This window comes from Amborella trichopoda, chromosome 9 (genome assembly GCF_054954075.1).
Source record: "Amborella trichopoda isolate Santa Cruz 75 chromosome 9, AtrichopodaSantaCruz75HAP2 v2.0, whole genome shotgun sequence".
Taxonomy (NCBI): domain Eukaryota; kingdom Viridiplantae; phylum Streptophyta; class Magnoliopsida; order Amborellales; family Amborellaceae; genus Amborella; species Amborella trichopoda.
The window spans coordinates 22,050,701-22,071,332 of record NC_142344.1 but is presented as its reverse complement, the minus strand read 5'-3'; the positions used below and the strand labels follow the sequence as shown (position 1 = coordinate 22,071,332).

The 20,632-nt window shown below is 36.5% G+C and overlaps 1 protein-coding gene across 8 annotated transcripts in view; it reads right to left on the bottom strand.

The window, feature by feature from the left end:
* The window catches only part of LOC18436451 (ARM repeat superfamily protein), a 69,799-nt gene that overhangs the window by 39,867 nt on the left and 9,300 nt on the right, over positions 1–20,632 (bottom strand). For 6 of the 8 annotated variants that reach the window (XR_016040035.1, XR_016040033.1, XM_088845806.1 and 3 more), the window contains exons 3-13: positions 17,071–17,249; positions 15,581–15,854; positions 15,404–15,471; positions 15,258–15,327; positions 14,783–15,106; positions 10,608–10,687; positions 10,447–10,498; positions 9,186–9,339; positions 8,910–8,997; positions 8,621–8,723; positions 8,459–8,549 (exon numbers count right to left, since the gene is read on the bottom strand). Coding sequence is in view for 5 of the 8 variants with exons in the window: in XM_088845806.1 (XP_088701932.1) it covers positions 8,459–8,549; positions 8,621–8,723; positions 8,910–8,997; positions 9,186–9,339; positions 10,447–10,498; positions 10,608–10,687; positions 14,783–15,106; positions 15,258–15,327; positions 15,404–15,471; positions 15,581–15,854; positions 17,071–17,249 (1,483 nt within the window). In the remaining 3 variants the exon portion in view is untranslated. Of the gene's footprint in view, positions 1–8,458; positions 8,550–8,620; positions 8,724–8,909; positions 8,998–9,185; positions 9,340–10,446; positions 10,499–10,607; positions 10,688–14,782; positions 15,107–15,196; positions 15,328–15,403; positions 15,472–15,580; positions 15,855–17,070; positions 17,250–20,632 lie in introns of those variants that run through there. The other 2 variants (XR_016040036.1, XM_088845808.1) reach the window with 1 other exon arrangement.

The window sequence follows — 20,632 nt, the reverse complement described above, 5'->3', positions numbered from 1 at the left end:
AGGAGATGGGTAGAGTATTCCCACACTCTAAGGTGGTCAAAGGACGAAGTACAACTTGTGAAAATCTCATGAACTAGTGGGACAGCCTTTGTGGCAATCCCCCCCCAGAAATCTAGGGCGAGCATGTTCTATCATGCTTCTCAGCATTTCCACCAAGGTCCTATTCCCTCTCTCGACTACCCTATTTTGTTGAGGAATGTATGACATAGTATAGTGGTGGATAATACCATGCACAATACAAACCTTTGTAAACAATTCTGAAGAATACTCTCTACCCCTATCGGTTTTAAGCACTTTAATTTTCAGGTTGGTTAGGGTCTCTACCTTAGCTTTGTATTCTTTGAAATGGTTAGGGGCTTTTGATCGTCCCATAACCGGTATACAAGGCCGAAATGGGGGTGATCATTAATAAAATTGATAAAGTACATCTTGCAGCCCTTAGTGGCCTTGTAGGTCCACAAATATCACTATGGAGAAGTTCCAAAATGTCAGTAGCTCACTGAGCTTTTGTAAGGGATTTCTTCATTAGCTTTCCCTAAACACATGATTCACAAGCTCTGATTAAGTCTCCATTCAGTTTTTTCCACAGTCCATCTCTATTTAATCTATCCTTTCTCTTATAATTTATGAGCCCCAATCTCATATGCCAAGAATGCATCATCATCATCATCGTTATAACACGAGATATAGAAATAGAGTTCTTTATTGCTACCGAAAAGAAATCATCTACAAGAAGACCATTCATGACTAATTCTTTCCCTAATTTCACTTTTACCTTATTACCAATAAAACGGTGGAGTATCTTGCCTTAGCCAATCTACAAAACAAAACCACACTCTTTCTCATGTCTGAAGCATAAAGAGTTTACTTTAGGACCATGCTCTTTCCATTCTCGAGATAAAGAACACAATCTCTAATACCCAAAATCTCTGTTTTATGATTTCCACCCATGTAAATATGTTATAGTTATCTGGGGCAACAGGCTTTAAATTTCTAAAGCCATTCTTGGTGTTAGATACATGGGCAGTGGACCCTGAGTCAAAATACCATGGGTTGGGTTTGAGGTTTACCAGGTTCACAGAGTTAGTTGAGGCTAGAGTATCACGAGTCGTCCTTCTTTCTTCTTTTGCCTTAAGCTCGGTGATGATCTTGTCCAGCTTTGGCATGCTCTCTTGCGCAGTGAAGGCTGAGTCGAAGGCTTCCCAGGAGCTTGGCAAGGTATTCAGCACATGGCAGACATGCATGTTTCCATATGGCTTTATTTAGGCAGCCTCAAAGTGCTCTAAAAGTTTGAATGTGTTCGGTCAATTTTCTGCCTCCTTTCATCTTTAGGTCTGAGTATTGTTTCATTGTCACAGCTCTTCTTGTGAGGTAAGGGGTGGCATAATCAGCTTGGAGCTTCTTATGAATTTCTTATGCACTATTTAGGGGCTCATACTCAAGGGCGTGAGTACCATCCATGGCCATAAGGTGGAGATGGTTAGCTAGGATATTTCTGCGCTACCACTAAGCATAAGCTTCCCTTAAAGGCTGTCTTTCATAAACATTCCCTCTCGACGCAGATGGGGGGTTCTCAGTAAGCATCTGACTGAGTCCTTCAAAGAGGACAACCAACGGTTCTTTTCCAGCTTGCATAATTCATCCCATCCAATTTTTCAAGAATAAAAGAGAATTCCTAGACTATGGCTCTAATACCAATGAAATAAGTGGCGTTGTGGAATTCCAAGAAGAAAAATAAATTTTTTTCTTTTATTTTTATTAACGCATTTGAATTCGACTTACAAGTGCCACAAAATACTGTTGTAAGAAAGAAAAATAAAAACCCATAATACAACCTTGGATTTTTTTCTTTTACTACCAAATAAAATCGACAAAATCTAGGGACTGAATACAAGTTTAAACGAAGAATTCTAATATAAATAATGTTCCTGAAAATTGCAATAAAATTGAAGAATAATGACTGAAAAAAAACTTGGTGAGCTGGAACACTCGACTTTGCTCAAGGTCACCCCATTAAGTGTTGGTAAACTCCACACCCTATCACCTGACCAATGGCGCACTTTAATCCTATTGGCCAGCTGAATTTTCTGAGTTAGGAAGTTTTCTTAGGCAATACCCTTCAAAACTAGGGTTTCAGAGCATATACAAGAACTTGGGTTTCTTTAGACCCTTTTTGGACCTGTTTAGGGCATACCACAAGTAGCACCTCCCTTGGTCATCAAAGGGCTGGGTTTGCCCCTCTTACTAACCTATGGGTGAAGTGCCACCCCTAGCTTCCTAGGGTGTACATGTCACCCCTTAGGGTTTAGAGAGAGAGACAGAGAAAGAGAGAGAGACAGGCTAGAAACTTGTGTAGAGATTGAGAAAGCCCTCCACCCACTCTAATTATGAATCATCATAACGAATAGGATATTACGAAACCTATGACGTGAGAGAGAAAAAAATCTGAGCCATAAAGATTTAGAGAGGAATATAGAAACCATATCCCTTGATGCATTGACTCGTGCTTATGGACGTCTGCATAAAGACATGAAAAGAAGGGGTGAAATTAATAGGTGTCCAAGAACTAGGAGGTGGAATTTAAAAAATGAGAAAATAGACTTATTTGGGGATAAATTATTTAAAGAAGGAAAATAGAACTCTAAACATGAGGTCGATGTTAGGTGGAATGAGATGGATGGCAGAAGAAGTTTTAAGAGAATCTAGACGGAAAAGAAATTTCAATAAGGAAACTTGGTGGTGGAGTGATGAGGTTCAAAATGCCATTAGCGAGAAATGATCATGTTATAAAACTTGGCAATGTAATAAAAATAATCAAAATTTGGAAGAATATAAAAAGTCTAAGAAAAACACTAAATCATTAGTAAGTAAAGCTAAACTTAAGGCATTCGATAATCAATATACAGTAAACTGAGAACAAAAAAAGGTGTAAAACATGTCTTTCAATTAGCAAAAATGAAAGAGGAAAAGTGCAGAGATTTAAACCATATTAAATGCTTTAAGAGTGAGGATCAAAGAGTCTTGGTGAAAGATGAAGAGGTCAACAAAAAGTGGACTATTTATTTTAAAAAATTATTGAATGATGAACACAATAAGAACATAGCAATAGAAGGAACCGTTGGCATAAATGGGGGCAGAGGTCATAGATACATTCATAGGATTAGTATATCGAAAGTGAAAGAACCTTTGAAGAAGATGAAGATAGAAAAGAAATTAGGACCAAATGGTATTCCAATAGAGGTTTGGAAGTGCATGGGGGATATTGGCATTGACTGGCTGACCAAGTTGTTCGACAAGGTCTTGAGAACAAAGAAAATGCTAGATGAATGGAGGAAAATAATTGTGGTACCTATTTACAAAAATAAAGGAGCCATAGAATTGTGCGAACTATCGAAAGATCAACCTTATAAACCACCCTATGAAGCTATAGGAGAGTGATTGAGCAACGACTAATGGCATGAAACGAGTGTATTAGAAAACCAATTCAATTTTATGCCAAAGAGGTCAACAACCGATGCTATTTTCCTACTTAAGCAATTGATTGACAAATTTAGGGTGAAGGGAAAAGGCCTCTACATGGTCTTTATTAATCTAAAAAAATCTTATGATAGAGTACCTAGATATTTGATTTGTTGTGTGCTGGAAAATAAAGGAATCTCTAGACACTACATCGACTTGGTGAGAGATATGTACAAGGGAGCACAAACTGCGAACAACTAGTGAAGAGACGATTGAGTTTTTAGTGACAAGAGGTCTACATCAGGGTCAACATTATGCCCATACCTCTGTATCTTAGTTATGGACAATATAACTAAGCACTTACAAGATGAGGTACCGTGGTGCATATTTTAAGCGGATGACAGTTTTGATCGATGAGACACAAAATGACATCAACATAAAATTAAAACTTTAGAGGGATGCTCTAGATCTAAAAGTTTTAAAATTAGCTGGACTAAGACAAAGTTTATAGAATTTAAGTTTATTAATAAAAGGAGTAGAGACAAGGAAGTAGTTAAGATTGACGGCCAAAAAGTACAAAAAAGAGTGCACTTTCAATATCTTGGGTCGATAATCCAAAAAAAAGGAGAGATTGAGTAAAATATCGCACATAAAAATAGAGTTGAGTAGCCGAAGTGGAGATCTGTAACCAGAGGTTTATGTGATCGCCGCATACTAATGAAGCATAAGGCAAGTTCAATTGGACAGCTGTGAGGCTAGCTTTGCCTTATATGGCAGAATGTTGGGCTTGCAAGAAACAACGTACCCATACAATGAGTGTAGCTGAGATGAAGAAATTGAGATGGATGAGTGGCAAGACAAGAAGGGATAGAATTCGAAATGAAAACATTCAGGAAAATTTAGGTGTGGCACTAATTGAAAATAAGATGAGATAAAGCAGACTTAGGTAGGCTAAGTGTTGCGTAGGCCCAATACAGCACCTGTTAGGAAGTACGAATTGGTTCAAGTGGAAGGCTCACAAAGGGTAAGGGGTAGGCCCAAAAGGGCACGGTTGGGAGTAGTGACAAAAAATATGGGGACTTATGGCCTCACTGAACGCACGGCCCTTGATAGAGCAGAATGGCAGACCATGATTAGTGTAGCCGACTCCAATTAGTTGGGAAAGGGCTTCGATGATGATGATTCAACCTAGGATAAGGCCAATCAAAATCAAATCTTCTAGAACACCCTTATCTCTCACAAGATTATAGTAATTCAAAGTTAGAAGCTGGTCAAAGATTTCGAGAATATTTAAAAAAAACAAAATATTTTTTTGCTTGCACAATATAACAACACAATCACAATATTTTTCAAATATTTCCTTAAGCTTTCCAACTAAAACCAAACTCTTTCGGTTTTTATTTTAAAATAATTTCAAGGAGAGGGAGGAGGGGCATGTCCCCCTTTAGCCTCCACGTGCCACACATGTGGGTGTGATGCACATGTGGAGATGGATCCAAGTGCCCCACATGTGGTCCTACCAACCTTCCACAATCCAAGGAATTATCTAAAATTCCCTTCAAGAGGGTTTACTGTTGAAAATAATTTAAAAAAAAACTACAAAAACTTTGGTATCAATGGGTCAAGAAAAGTGACTGTCAGGGCACTCCACTCGACCCAGTAACCCTGATTATCATCTATCTTGTCAAACCGACCCAACGAGATCCATGACCTATACTCTCATGCACAGGCTCATGAGGCTAGTCAATTAGCCAATAAATAGCGAAACCAAGGTCCTGCAATGTAAATTACATACCCCTGCCCCCCAAGAGCAAGTCACATGTACATATCTAGAGTGCAAGGGGGCTCTCTATATGCACATGTACACATACCTCTTTTCAAAGTTGCTTCCCGGCAATATTCAATAAGTCGGAGGCAGCCGCCGAGGCAGGCGCCCATACGCAAAAAACAACCAGTGATGTTTTCTTCTTATAGTTGGATCCCCCACACCTCCCTCCATTTATTGTATATGCTATATAATAACAATTACGTATTAATATTATTTATTTGGTTTACCAATAAATTAATAATTAATGTTACATGCAAAAAGCATTTTCATAGTTATTATTTTTCAGTTCCCAAAAAATAAATTACTATCACATGAAAGGCATTTTCAATAAATTAGTAATTACGAATTAATGTTATTTTTTTGGTTTCTCAATAAATTAATAATTAATCTTACATGTAAAAAGCATTTTCGTGGTTATTATTTTAGAGTTCCCAAAAAATAAATTACTATCACATGCCAAAGGCATTTTTGAAAAATTAGAAATTACGAATTAATATTGTTTTTTTGGTTTCACAATAAATTAATAATTAATGCTGCATACAAAAAGCATTTTTGCAATAACTATTTTTGTTTTCCCAATAAATTAATGACTATTACATGCAAAAGGCATTTTCGATAACATAGTAATTACAACTTATTACTATTCTTTTGGTTTCCTAATAAATTAATAATTAATGTTACATGTAAAAAGCATTTTTTCCCAATAAATTAATTACTATCACATGCAAAAGGCATTTTGGATAAATTAGTAATTACGTATTAATACTATTTTTTGGATTTTTCAATAAATTAATAATTAATATTACATGCAAAAGCATTTTGGTAGCTATTATTTTTAGGTTCCCAATAAATTAATTACAATCATATGAAAAAGTATTTTCCATAAATTAGTAATTACGAATTAAAACAATTTTTTTATTTCCCAATACATTAATGATTAATATTACATGCAAAAAGCATTTTTGTAGTTATTATTTTTGGGTTCCCAATAAATTAATTAATATCAGATGCAAAAGGAGTTTTCGATAAATTAGTAATTATAAATTAATATTATTTTTTTGGTTTTTCAATAAATTAATAATTAATAATACATGCAAAAAGCATATTCGTAATTATTAAGTTTGGGTTCCCAATAAACTAATTACTATCCCATGCAAAAGGCAGTTTCCAAAAATTACGAATTAATACTATTTTTTTGATTTCCCAATAAATTAATAATTAATATTACATACAAAAAACATTTTCATAGCTATTCTTTTTTAGTTCACAATAAATTAATTATTATCGCATGCAAAATAATTTTCGATAAATTAGTAATTCAAAACTTATAAAAAAAATTTTGCTTCCTATAACTTAATAGTTAATGTTACATGCAAAAAGTATTTTCGTAGTTATTATATTTGGGTTCCCAATAAATTACTTACTATCACATGCAAAAGGAATTTTCAAGAATTAGTAATTAGAAATTAATACTATTTTTTTAGTTTTTCAATAAATTAATAATTAATGATACATGCAAAAAGCATATTCGTAATTATTATTTTTGGGTTCCCAATAAATTAACTACTATCACATGCAAAAGGCATTTTCAAGAAATTACGAATTAATAGTATTTTTTTTATTTCTCAATAAATTAATAATTAATATTACATTCAAAAAGCATTTTCGTAGCTATTATTTTTGGATTCACAATAAATTAATTACTATCACATACAAAAGGAATTTTCGATAAATTAGAAACTAATACAATTTTTTTGTTTCCTATAAATTAATACTTAATGTTACATGCAAAAAGCATATTCGTAATTATTATTTTTGTGTTCCCAAAAAATTAATTACAATCACATGCAAAAGGCAATTCGAGAAATTAGTAAATACAAATTAATATTATTTTTTGAGAGGGTGAAATGACTTTTTTTGCCCCCACCCGTAATTTTTTTCCGCCAAACCCCTGCAGGCCGCTTAGGCGAGCGCCCTGTTCTGGCACCTTACAGTAATCGCCTTAAGAATGCCTAGGCGTTTTTTCTACAAAGCCTAGGCAGTCGGGCAGCCAACTTTTTGAACATTGCTTCCCGGTAATGGGCTTGTCATGTGAACCAGCCACACAGAAATTTGTTAAGGATTTAGTCCTTGCTCTCACAGGCCTACACACACAAAGGAGACCATGAAGCTATCCTAACCTACAAATCATCTTGGACGTCTCTCTGACTTCAACAAGGGATGATCATTTGAAAACCCTCTAGGATAGTGTCATATGCTCGGGAGAAAGGGTTTTGTACATAACCAGGACCATAGACCACCTAACATTAGGTTAGTCAACCAAGACACACTCTCCCACTAGAATGCATAGTCAACTATAATTCTTATTTACATTCTCTCACAAGCTTTAAAGGCCACAAAGCCCAACACCTACAGCACTGAACAGCAGAAGGGGTCCAAAGCAAATGGCTGCTTTTCATCAATAACTTTCTAGATGTTACAACATCTAAAGGAACGTAATAAAAGCTAGCAACTTTCTGCTACTTTGCACAAAACCTTTACCCTGAAGCACAATGTAGGGTTTAACATATAGACTATTTTTTTCTTCTCAAAAACATATAGACTATTTTTACAGGATTGTTGTTGTAAATTTTTTCGATAAATTTGCTGGTTGTAATTTTCTGGTTTGAGAAACAGATACACATTTATAAAAATGAACTCTAGATAATGTTGTAATTTTCTGGTTTGAGAAACAGATACAAATATATAAAAATGAACTATAGATAAGAGAACCCAATTCAAATGCGACTACTGATTCAAGAATCGTTTTCCACAAAAATAATTTGCAAATTCAACTTTAAAATGACTCACATTAGCTACACAGTTGCAGAAGGAAAAAGAAGGGAAATAATATTTCTCTGGACATCATTAAATCTACGGACGAGGCAGCACATCTAATGCACCAGACAAGTCCAAGAATATTTGTATTTTTCTAACAGGCTTTGAACTAAAGTCTAAAGACATAACAGGGTATGTTCTTATCAATAAATAAAACGAAAGAATATGAAATTAGAAAATGCTAAAATAGCTAACAAATTACGATAATTACGATAACAATAAATGCCTCAGCAAAACTGGCAATAAGAAATTATTGTAAAAGAATAGTGTATATGACTAGAAAGAAATGAAGACCTGTTGATATCTCTTCTTTGAGCATTTCTGCAACTTGTGAGGATGGAGGAGAGCTAGAAAGAGCTGCCCCCAAGCAACTGACAGCGGAGGCCTGCCAATAATTTTTAGGCTTTATAACCGCCTGAAAATATTTTTCTATCATCAAAGTTGAACAGAACTAACCGCCAAACAACTCTGATCAGTTACAGCATCAAAGAACTCCGTTGATCTTGTTTGCAAGGACAAAATAACAGCAGGAAGTAGCTTTTCAGGCATGCGAGAATATCTGATGGCAGTATACAGAAAATGAAGAATATAGAATATGTTACTCAAATTCGTGCATAAGACTTCAGGAAAATAGATACTTTCCAGTCACAGAAAAAGCAGGGCAAAGCACAACATGTACGAGATTGTCTACAGTGGTAGATAGAGAAAATACAGAAGAATATCTTGCAAGATAAAATTTACATACGGAGTAGCAGAAATCAAAAGAGTGAGAGCTTTAAACAAGGATGTCAGCAACCCGCTATGACTTTCACGTTGAATTAAGTATAGAAGACCTGCATCAGTCAGGTAAAGAAATTGAGACACACGAAGAATAACATACACAATCATATAATACAAAACCAATGAAGGCAAGCATGAATTAATAGAAGGGATGGAAGTCCTCATATATTTAGCACTGACAATATTTGATGCCTTCGGTTTTAGAGAAAAGACAATATCCCCCATCAACTCCACTAAATACCTGAATGAAGTTGCATCAGTGTTTGACCAAGAGCGCTGGAAAGTGAGGTAAATGAACCACATTTAGTGGACTCCTTGTATTCAGCTACTTGCAGGTAGACAGGAGAAGGCCCACCCAATATTGCAGCCAATGTGGCAGCTGCTGCCAACCTTGTCTGTAAACAGCGTATGCTAGAGTCAATTATATCAAAATATATTTTTTTTTTTGACAAATGAATCATACCAAAATTTTGATGCTTCGAATTAATGCTATTAAACATACCCATGAAAATACTGTTTTTTAACAAGTAAAAGCAGGAAGCAAAAAAAGGAAAAATTTTTAATTCCGTGGTTCGTAACAACATTTTTTGGAGTAAAAAAGAGCACAATGGGATTGTTTATTAACCAAGGTACATGTGTCACTGTGTATGCATGCAGGCGAATGCATCGCTCAAGTCCGATGCATGCACAGCTGCAAAGTCCACCTTGTGATCCTTAGAGGCATTCCCAAATTAGTAACCCCATTCTACCTACAAACTTATGGTTACGGAGGGCAGAAGAACAGGAGGAAGCATGGAGAGAATATTCTATTCAGGTATACAACAACAGTGTGTGGCATGGACAATGAGTGACTCAGCAAATTGTGGCTGGTATAATGCAGCGATCAGAGGGTAGTAAGATCCTTTCTGTAGGCTTTTTTTAAGATCCTTTCCGTAGGCTTTTTTTGAATCTCTCTTAAACAAGAGGTGCTCATGCAAGATCTCATCCACAAAAAGGCTGCCAGAGCAGTATGGGTGTCTCTACTGGGGATCCCAGAGGTTCTCATGCAAAATCATACCTATGAAAAGGCAGCCAGAGCGGTTTGGAAGTCGCTACTGGGAATGAATCACAGATGGATATGACAAACTCAATCCAGTGTTATACCTAGTTTGTAGGGTAGTGGGAGATCTCAAAAGCACCCAGGCCAATTGCTAGTGCAGGCATGCCAGAATTACCTGGAACCTGCAGGGCCCTCCATCAGTGGACATGCTTTAGGAGTGACCACTCAAATGAATCATTGTCTATGTTATGGCTATATTAATGATTCAATTTCTAGTGCTCGCGATATAACAAACAAACAGAAAAACGAAAAAGATGGTGAGGGGCACAAAAAAAGGATCCCATTGTCATAGACAGAAAAGGTAAGATTCTTAAGGAGACAAACAAAAAACAAACTGAAACCAATAAGGTATCTAGAGCCATGCGAGAGAAGTCAATTTCAATTGAACAAAAGGACATCATACCTTCAACACAGGATCATATAGCAAGCAAGTCATTAAATTTCCCTGATAATTCCTGTAAAAGTGGACAATACAAAGGGATGATGGAACAGCTAATAAAAAAAGTTTCTACAAATCTATCCAAAACAAAATAAAAAGTAAAAAATAAAAAACTGCTGGTATACCGAGGTTGAAGGACATCAGTGGTGGGCAAAATCAATGTCAACTGCGAATGAAATGTTTTAGGATCCACCAGATAGAGATCCTTAAAATGGAAGCAATAAAAAAGTCAAAACCAAAATAACGCATTATGCAAAGATCTCTTGTTCACATTGCGTAAAACACCATAACAAACTACAATTGGCAAATTAACTCACCAACCTTTCCAAAATCTAATCCCGCATGTATCATACACAAAATCAAGGGCAATTAAAATGGAAACTAATCTACCAATGAACAACATCATTTCATTACATAAAGATATTGTTAGTTGGAAAGGGAAAAAGAAACATATACCATGAAAATGCAAGAGAACAAGAGCAAAATTCCTATTAGATACTTTAACTATGCAGGAGAAATCTTGTCAATGCAAACCTGTAAACTGGAAATATGTTTAAACAAGGTATTCCTTTTAGTTCATACTTCATAATAGACTATCAATAGGACAAAAGAGCTTTTCCAAGTCACATAGAAATAACAAGCCTCTATCTTGCCTGATGCTGATCTCTAAAAACAGACCCAGGGTCCAAATATCATACAACCTGTTACACTCCATCCAACAAACTTTGCATACAAGCACCAAATCAAGCAAGAGACACTCTTAACACAACCCATTGCAGAAAGCATAATCTGTTGCTCAACTTTTGGGTGTAACAATTACTTGGCTATGAGAAGACAAGTGGTGCATGGATAATGTCAAGGAAAATCTAGCTTCTGCCTACAAGAAACACATGTGACAAGACGTATCCTGCTGTTGGCTGCATGAAGAAAAAGTAAAGCCTCCAGATTCAAAATCTCATTTGTGGTCCAGTCAAATGTAAGCTTGAGGACAAACAAGAGCAGAAAAACCCAACCTACATCCTGAACAAACTGAAAGGAAAAAGCTAGTTAACAGCAGACACAAACCTTCCTGCCAGTTTACATCCAGAAGAATCCGAACAAAGAACTGCTTATGTGTCCGCCATAACCAGCACAAGAAGAACCATCCATTTTTGGAGGGAAAGAAGTAGTTCAATGACGTAAAATCCATTTTTTTCTCTTTACAGTAATAATCTAGTGATACTTAGATCCCAAAAATTTGGATAAAAAAAATCCTCCAAGGTATCTATTTTGCCTAAGGGAGTTGTAGTACGGTATGCTCCTGCAGGTGCATGCTACAGGGCTTAGATTTTGTTAGCCAAAGAGTTAGCATAAGCCCAACAACCCAATTTGAAAGAGAAGAGGCAATTTGGCTGGCCCAGAATGACGAAAACATTTTGCCAAACATTTTTCGACCATAACCATTCTTATATTTTTAATTGAACTGCCTAGATGAGGTGTGCACAAGTGAACAAAATTTGGCAATAGGACAACTACAATTTTCAAAAAATTTTGGACACACAATGTTGGCCATTCTTTTCTAGATCCTTCAATCTAGGTTATTGGGCTTATACTATTTGATAGGCTCATAGGCTTACAAAATCATTTTCTGATACACATGCAAGAGCACGTGCACATGCACATACATATACACATACATTGCACTCGCACACACACAAACACACATGGGACCCATTAACAATCCTTCAAAATACAAAGGTTGGGCCTAGAATGGGTTGAAAAGGGTGAGATTACCAAATACTCAATATTTCTCTAAAAGTTGCTTTTTATTAGTAGTTTCGCCATTAAGTAAAGGCATATGTGAAATTATTACTAAAACAATGAGGTACCTTTTATAGGACTTAATTAAAATTCCAGCTAAAGAACAATAATATTTATATTAATAATGTTCCAAGGCACTTAATTTGGAAGTAACAATATTTCAAAATCCGTCGATTTGAATCATGAATCGTAAAAATCCAGATCAAGAATCAATTGCGACACCGACACCAACCTAGACCCTAGTCGGTACCCGCAGTCAATCCAATTCACATAGACTCGCCCAATACCGTCAAATAACCAGGCGAGTCTGTCAAGGCACCGGCAATCCAAATCGCCAGAATTTGCCCTGTTCTCACCATTTTTTTTTTTACTGATTCTCTGGTGGCTGATTCTCACACCAGAGAATCGATCTAGTTCACCATAGTTCACCAATCTAAATTGCTAATTCATAGATCCATATCAGATTTCTGGAAGGCTGGTTAGCCCTGCTGATCAGGTTTTTGAAACACTGGGAAATACCATTGTACTTTTAGGAAATTTTCAAATGTACCATTAATGATTAAGCTACCTATGAAAAGCAACTTTTTATCAGAAAGAAATGATGTTTTAATAAATACACCAACCATCACAACCCAATCTAATCTTAAACTTTGTACTTCTAGGGGTTATTAAGCACAAACAAACCCCTTAAGCTGAAATTTTACGCACAAACCAAAATGAGCACAAAATTTTGCACAGCTTTTGAAAGATGAACAATTTAAAAACAAAAAAAAAGTAAAAAACCGACTGCTTTATTGAAGGACTTCATCCACTGTCCAGCAAATGGATGGCCTGTGATCACCGAAATGGACTCATTTTCCCCTTTTTGTTCTTTTTTTATTTTGATTGCCTAGATGAGATATGCCTGTATTCAAAACTTGGGGTCCAACAAACCCCTCAAGCATAAAGCAGTTTATGCCACAAAACAAGTATATATGCATATACTAAGGAATACTCACTCCCATAAGCTAATTTCTATAAAATTAACCCAAGCCCAGTAAATCCTTGAAAAAACTATCCAAGGGGAATTGTTTGACTGGATGTTTTGCACATTCTTAACCTGGAGAACAATCTCAAGAAAAGGGAGAAAATTCAGAGAACATTGGGTGTCCAATTTAGATCAAGGCCTTTAAGATCTCAATCATTTTTTTTCTTTCAAATTGTTTATCTGGTGATAATCAGCACATCAAAAAACGTTGGAGTAAAATAAATCCACTTAATACCTTAAATCTAAAACCACTTTTTGTCTTTCCAGAAATAGATGATCTGTAGTCACTCACTGCATTTTCTCTTCCCTTAAAAAAACCATTTTCTGGATTTTTTTTTTGCTTTTATTATTTATTTTTCATGAGCTTGTTTACTGGGATATGGGTTGTCTATTGAACTTAGGGTCAAACAAATCCTCCTAGATAGGTTCTTTACTCTTCAATATGATAAAGATGTACAGATATATCAATATACTTTATAGCATGCACTTTGCATCACAAGTTTTGGAACAATATATGTGTGAATATCCACTAGAATTTTTGGTGGTTTTTTTATTTTGAAAACCCTCGTCCATGTTTGCCGCATGCATACCAAAACATCCTACCCAACAAAGGCCATGCATAAAATTTCTGCTTGGACCCACTGCTCGAAGCCACTCTGTGTGTGAGAACAATATGTATCTTCTGTAATAAGAGGCGAAACAATAAATATTATCCTAGAACAAAAATTTCCAAATAATTTTAGGAAGAATTATGCAATGCAAATTTAAAAGAATCCAAAATCTCAGTCATTACATATAGTATTCGTGTGCAGGCATAGAATAATAAAAGAATCTAATACCGAAGGCCGTGTTCGGGAAAGCCCATGCTCGGGAAAGCTTCCAAAATAAATCCTAAGGGTTAATGCATTAGATAGTTTTGGCTGTCAATGATGTGTGGTTTGGGATGTATTCCCATTATGGAAAAACAACACTAAAAAGCGGCATGTTGCATGACATTTGAAAAGAGATTGGGACCATTTTTCACTCAACTATGTGGCTGGCCAAGATGCAATCGAGCGCTAGGCCTAAGCCATTAAGCGCATAAGCCATAACTATCCCACATGAAGTATAAATCTTTCAGAGTGTGTCATCACCATCAGAGCTTTTTCCCAACTAATTGGGGTTGGCTACACGAATCCTAGTCCGTCATTCTGCTCTTTCAAGGGCCATACCCTCAATTAGGCCATAAGCCCCATATTTTTACTAAGTACTTCCAACCATGTCCAAGTTGTGACAGAGTTTTACGTTGGCTGCCTACCTAACACAATCTATCTCCTTTACTCGGGCTTGGGACAGGTTAAGAGAAAGCTTAAAGTCCTCATTTTTTTTAGACCAATCTTTCAGAATGCATCTATGAAAAAAATTATACAGGGGCTACCAAGTGATGAAATCAACAATTATCACTGTGCAGCCTCAAATTGAATCTCAACTTACCTGTATACATATTATAGCAGCTACTCGAGCCTTGGAACACCGAAAGTGGTCCACATCCTTTAGTGACCCATCACTATCACTATGCTCTGATTCAGATGATGTCATACCAATACCAGGCGGCTCTTCTGATACTGACTGCAATCCTAACCTCTCTCTCTTACGGAGGTGAGGAGGACGATATGTAGATCTTTGGGACTTTTCTGATTCTGCTGTTGAGCCTTCAGTAATGCAATCCTTGATTTTATGACTAGCATTGTCAGATGTCGATTTATCCGTAAGCCCATAAAAGAAAAACATTTTCAGTGATGCCATCAAACCAGCCACCTACAGTGCATGAAACATCCAGAAATTGTTTCAGTGGACTAACAAGAACCATAAGAGATAAGGCTTGGGCAGCAACATTTGAAAGATTACCATGAATGCTTTTTTAGTTTGGTTGGACTCCTACATCTGCGAAAGGGTGTTATGGACTTACATGCTCTGTTAAAGAACCTCTTGAATCTGAAAGCACCAAATGCAAGCATTGGAGAAGAGAGGTATAGTACCTGCCAAAAATACATGTTCATCAAATGTCTCTAAATATTTCAAGGTCAGTAGGCCAGTGATATGGAAGACAATTACCTGGACAAGACACTATCAACTACAAGCACCGACTTTGATGCCAGCACATCCATAATTTTCCTCAAGACCTAAATAAACATGTAAAAGTTGCTCATCTGTTCTCAGTTTGTTTCATTATTTCAGAAAATAGTTAGCAAATTTTCTCAGTTCAATCAAGCTATAAATTGATATGCATACCTCCAATGTGGATTGCCATATATCTGCTGAAATTGTAGCTCCAATCCTAGAAAATGCATCTCCCATCATAACTAAAGCCAAGGACCGAACATCCCATAAAGTTTCAGATCGACGTACTTTGTATCCAAAATCTCTAGCACAACCCCAGTCATTACTTGAACGAGATATAAGAAAGAGCTCAGCATGAGACATCGAAATTATGTGGAGAAGAAGCTTGACCATCTGTGCATTCTCAAGCTCTGAAAACTTCCCACCGTTCTCACTGGCAATATGACTGAAAAATAGCAAGTTTAGATACATGTTCCCAGAACAACAAGCTGAAACTAGTTTAATCATCACTGGTCACACATGCATAGTCATAAAAAATGTACATCATTTTTAGAACTAAACAGTGCCTACTCAATTCCCATCTTTGATGAAGAAAATAAAAGAGAAAACCCCAGGAAAAAAGTTGCAAGTAGTATGCTGAATCTTTTATTGAGATGGTTTCCCTACAAATAAGGACCCATCACAATTTCTTGTTAGTTTCATGATGTGGAACATAGCTATCAAGACCAGACTGGACTGGTTGGTCCGACCGCCAACCAATGCCTTCATGAGTCTGGTCCAAAGTAAAAACCTGATTTGATTTAAAACTGGTTAAAACCAATGTTTGCCCCTTTTTGGGCTGACCTGACCAGCCGGGTTTAACCATTAGACCAGCCAAACAAAATTGGGAAACTTTTTTATAACATAGTGAAGAGTTTTTTTTTTAATATAATAATATATAGTTTAACACTATTAAGTATATTTTTCTTTATATTTAAACTGCTGCACCTGGTTCGACTAAGGCCAAACCCCTCATCAGTTCAGTGGCCGGTCCAATCCTGATAACCTAATATGGAGTTTTTTGAGGAACTAAGAAACTCCGAAATTCCAAGCATTGTATAATATCGAGTGATGAGAAGCTCCATTCTACCTTTTACATGCAGTTCATTCTGAATGTGTCTCATAAAGTTCCATTATGTCACTGTTGTAATATGGTTGATGGATATTATATCATCCATATTATCATCCTATCGTAAGATGTTAAGAGTGTCCACAGTCAATAACAGAGGTTAAGGAGCTTCAACAAGATAACAGAATCAAAAGCTTCACAGAGATTGTGTATATTCATGTTTGGGAAATAATCAGATATGCTAGCACAGCATTTTACAAGAGCCAGGTGCATGCCGCAGTCAATCCCCACTGATGATGGATGAGGTGCACTGGTAGTAAACCATGTTTTCTCAACAGGCCCTATCTATAATTCAAGTTTTCCATCATAATTGGGAAAGGAAGGTGAAGAGATCCAGGTGCATGTTTATCATACCACAGATTGCAAGATAAGACTAGACAGGTTTACTAAACTAATCCTAAAATCAAGTCCCCTAAGTTAATGACATGAATAAAACCACTGCTAGCGTGCCACACAAGCGATGAGGCATTCAGTTATGCTCCATATAACTCACCCAAGAATCTGCAAAGTCTCCATCATTGTTTTTTTCTTGATACCAGAATCGCCAATGCAGTCTCTCTTCACTTCATCTTCGCAGCAAAAATGCTCCAGAACGCTTCCAAGAAAGTTCATCATAGCAATTTGAGAAGTTGAGTGCAAGTCAAGACGAACTCGACAGCTAATATCATAGATCTCCATTATGTAATAAGAAAACACAAATGATAAAATAGTAAGCATATAAATACAGGAAGGTAAACAATATGGAACAACAAGTGAAGCTCTTAAGAAGCCCAGCTATTCCAAGGAATAAGAAAAAAGAAAGTTATGCGAGGACATTCTGTAGTCCCGATAAACAAATAATGGTACAGAAATTTGATCTCAAAATCTGGATACAAAACCTAACAAGCAGGTGAGAGAAAAGAAGAGAAGGGTAGTAGAAAAGAGTGAATAAAATGCCAATATCCATCGTGTCCTTCCACAGTCACATGCAGACCATAGATTGGATAGACACTGCACAAATAATTGCCTGAATCAGCAGTCAAATTTAAATTGGATTCTCTTATCTAGTGTCCATTTTCATAAATTTTCTCTGTTACACAAAACAGAAAATTACAACCAACAATTTTATTGAAAAAATTCACATCATCTTGAATGAAATCCCCCAAAAATTGAATGGTGCTTTTGGTAAGGGTTTTGCGTTAAGGAGCAGAAGAGAGAGAATCAATTGATAACAATAACCCATGAAATGAAGTTGATCTAGCAAAAGTCACTGCTCTTGATTTATTTTCATTAAAATATATGTATGTACAATCATATAAGAACATGTTCCCTGACAATAAAAACATGAGCAAACATATGAAACACCAAATACATAAATACCTATATGCACATGCATACTCGCCCTCAAGTTGGTGCATGAATGTCAAAGGTTCGGAGCCGACCACAACTGATAAACTTGGTAAATAAACTGTAAGAGAAACTGTTGATGGAACCCGGATCTCAAATACCCAAATTCATTTCTATAATGGGAATCCCATGTGGTAAGACCCAACTGCCAACAAATGCATAAAACAGAGACTCCTTTCCTGGCCTACAACTTCTGTCCCTTGAGAAAGCTTTCACCACATGCAGCGTTGTCTTTCTTACGAAGGACACTTTCTAAGATCAAGGTTGTCTATGACGAGAGTCCCATCGGGTAAGAGCTAACTACCAGCATTTGTTAAGGCGTAAAAAAGAAAGGCATCTTTCCTGGCCTGCAATCTCGTTCCTTGGGAAAGCTTTGACCACATTCAAAGGTGTCTTTCTTAAGACAGGAAATTTCTGAGATCAAGGTCATATAGAAAACCACAAAGATGAATCCCTATAAGGTGATAACCATTATCATTTTTGACAGATTCCCTCATCAGGTCATTTCTTATTAATCAATTTCTCATAACAATGATTCTTCTTACACATAATATTCCCAAGAGACCAACTTAAAAAGCCTTCAAAGGCTATAGCAACAAGAACCGCAGCGAGAGACTTAAGAAAGCACTTAAGAAATCAAAATATACACAATTATTCCAAGGCTGAAGAGTCCTAACAGCAGAGTGGGATCACCATTTTAGAAGGAATCCCAGATAGTCAAGGATGCCATCCATAATAGTATCCATTTAATATAAAAGCAACAATTGTGTTAAGAAATATGTGAATATAGCTTAATAACATGGAGAAGCATAGCAGCTTCCACCCAAGTTGCAACAAAATATACACAAAATACCCCCCACAAGGTATCAGCAGAGCACCACATTCCCATTTAGAGATGCCTGGAACCCATACACCCTCCTGTAATTGAGCATGTCAGAAGCTAAAATTAAAGTTTCTCATTGTATGAACTAGCAGTAAACTCAAATCAAGCTACTTTAGGAATACTAGAGTACTTAAAACGTGGCAATCAAGCTACTACAGTTAATTAAAGCTAAAACATTTGCGAAGGGTTTGAGGGAATTCCGAAAGGTGTGGATCAGAAGTTTGCCAGCAAGTTATGGTACGCATAGTGGGCAAGAGAAATTGCTGGGATGAGGGATGGGAGATTTTCATGATCAAGAAAAAATAAGTATGCAGTTTCACTGTTTGATACAAGGACCCCCCTTGTTTCATTAGATAAATCCTGCTTCTACGATTCATGTCACATGCTGATCTCCTTGTTTTCTTTTCCATTAACTTACTCTAGGTCTGTTCTTAATACTGAATCTGTGCAAATGAACAAGAAAAGGAGATCTCAAGACATTTTCCTCAGAGGACAAAAATAAATAAAAATAAAAAATAAGGAAAGCTAGTTCCGTGGAAATACCTATATTTGAAGAAAAATTAGTGTTGGAATATGAAGAACTGAGGATTCCACAACCCAAGAAGAACCAACTCATTAATTTTCGAGAAAAATAACCAACTAAATCAGTTATCTAATTTGCTTTCCAATGCCCATGAACCATCAAAATAAGCCTGTTATATACTGGACCATAGTTACCGTGATTTCCTCCCTTGCTAGGCAATCCCTTGCAGAACCTCGATTCTCTCGATCCCGAAGCGAATCTCATCTGAAACTCAATTTAGTGTTTTCGGGATCTCGCTCCATCTTATAAGGGAACTAGTTCCTTTCAATTTAATTTCGCGTTCCCGAACATTACAGGATATAGTTCCCTAGTCTTATGGTTCGCGCTCCAGAGTGCATTGGGATCTAGATTCCAAAATAACGGAACACAAGCATCACCATATATAGCATCTAGATCCCACCAATATGGGACCGCTTTAAAGTTCCTTAGTTATTTCATAGAAGACTAAGCTTACATGTTATTGTTTAACAATGCCGGGGAGCTACATTTTAAAACCACAGATCCTGATTACCTACATGAGGAACTTGTGTTCTACGAAAGTGGGGCTCGCTCCTATAAAAGTTATTCCTCGCTCCATAATATTTTGGATCATTTTTAGTAATGCGCTCCCTGAGTTAAGAAACTCAAAACTATGTCTTTGGGAACTGCGCTTCTTACGTATAGGATATCGCACCTTTATACAATAATTCTCAATCCTATGTAATAAAGAAGCTCGATCCCCAACACACATGGACCTCGATCCCGACCTTTGAGGCTGTATGGGCATCAATCCCTAGCACAGAGATCTTCAGTATAGATTTGATCCGCCGATCCTGCCCCCGTTCGCGGAACCATTCACGTTCCCATTCCCAACAATTATGTACTTGACCTCTGGAATGTAGTTCGAATGGAGAATCAATCAATAATATTCTACTGCACACAAACTGGAATATGAAATTAAATGTACTTGGAAATCCATTTAGCTGACAATCCAGCTATGGCTTATTAAATGCATGTTTTCGATTAACGAAGGCCTCTTCCATCTAAACATGCGAACCATCTATCTAGAAACCATTAACTTTGTAGTACAAAATATAGATCCCAGCCCCAAATCTCAAAACAACATTGCAATGTCGAATGCTGAGAATGAAAATAAAACTTGACATGCATAGTAGCATATGACTATTGAGTAACATAATAGTATATCATACATCAAAGCAAGGC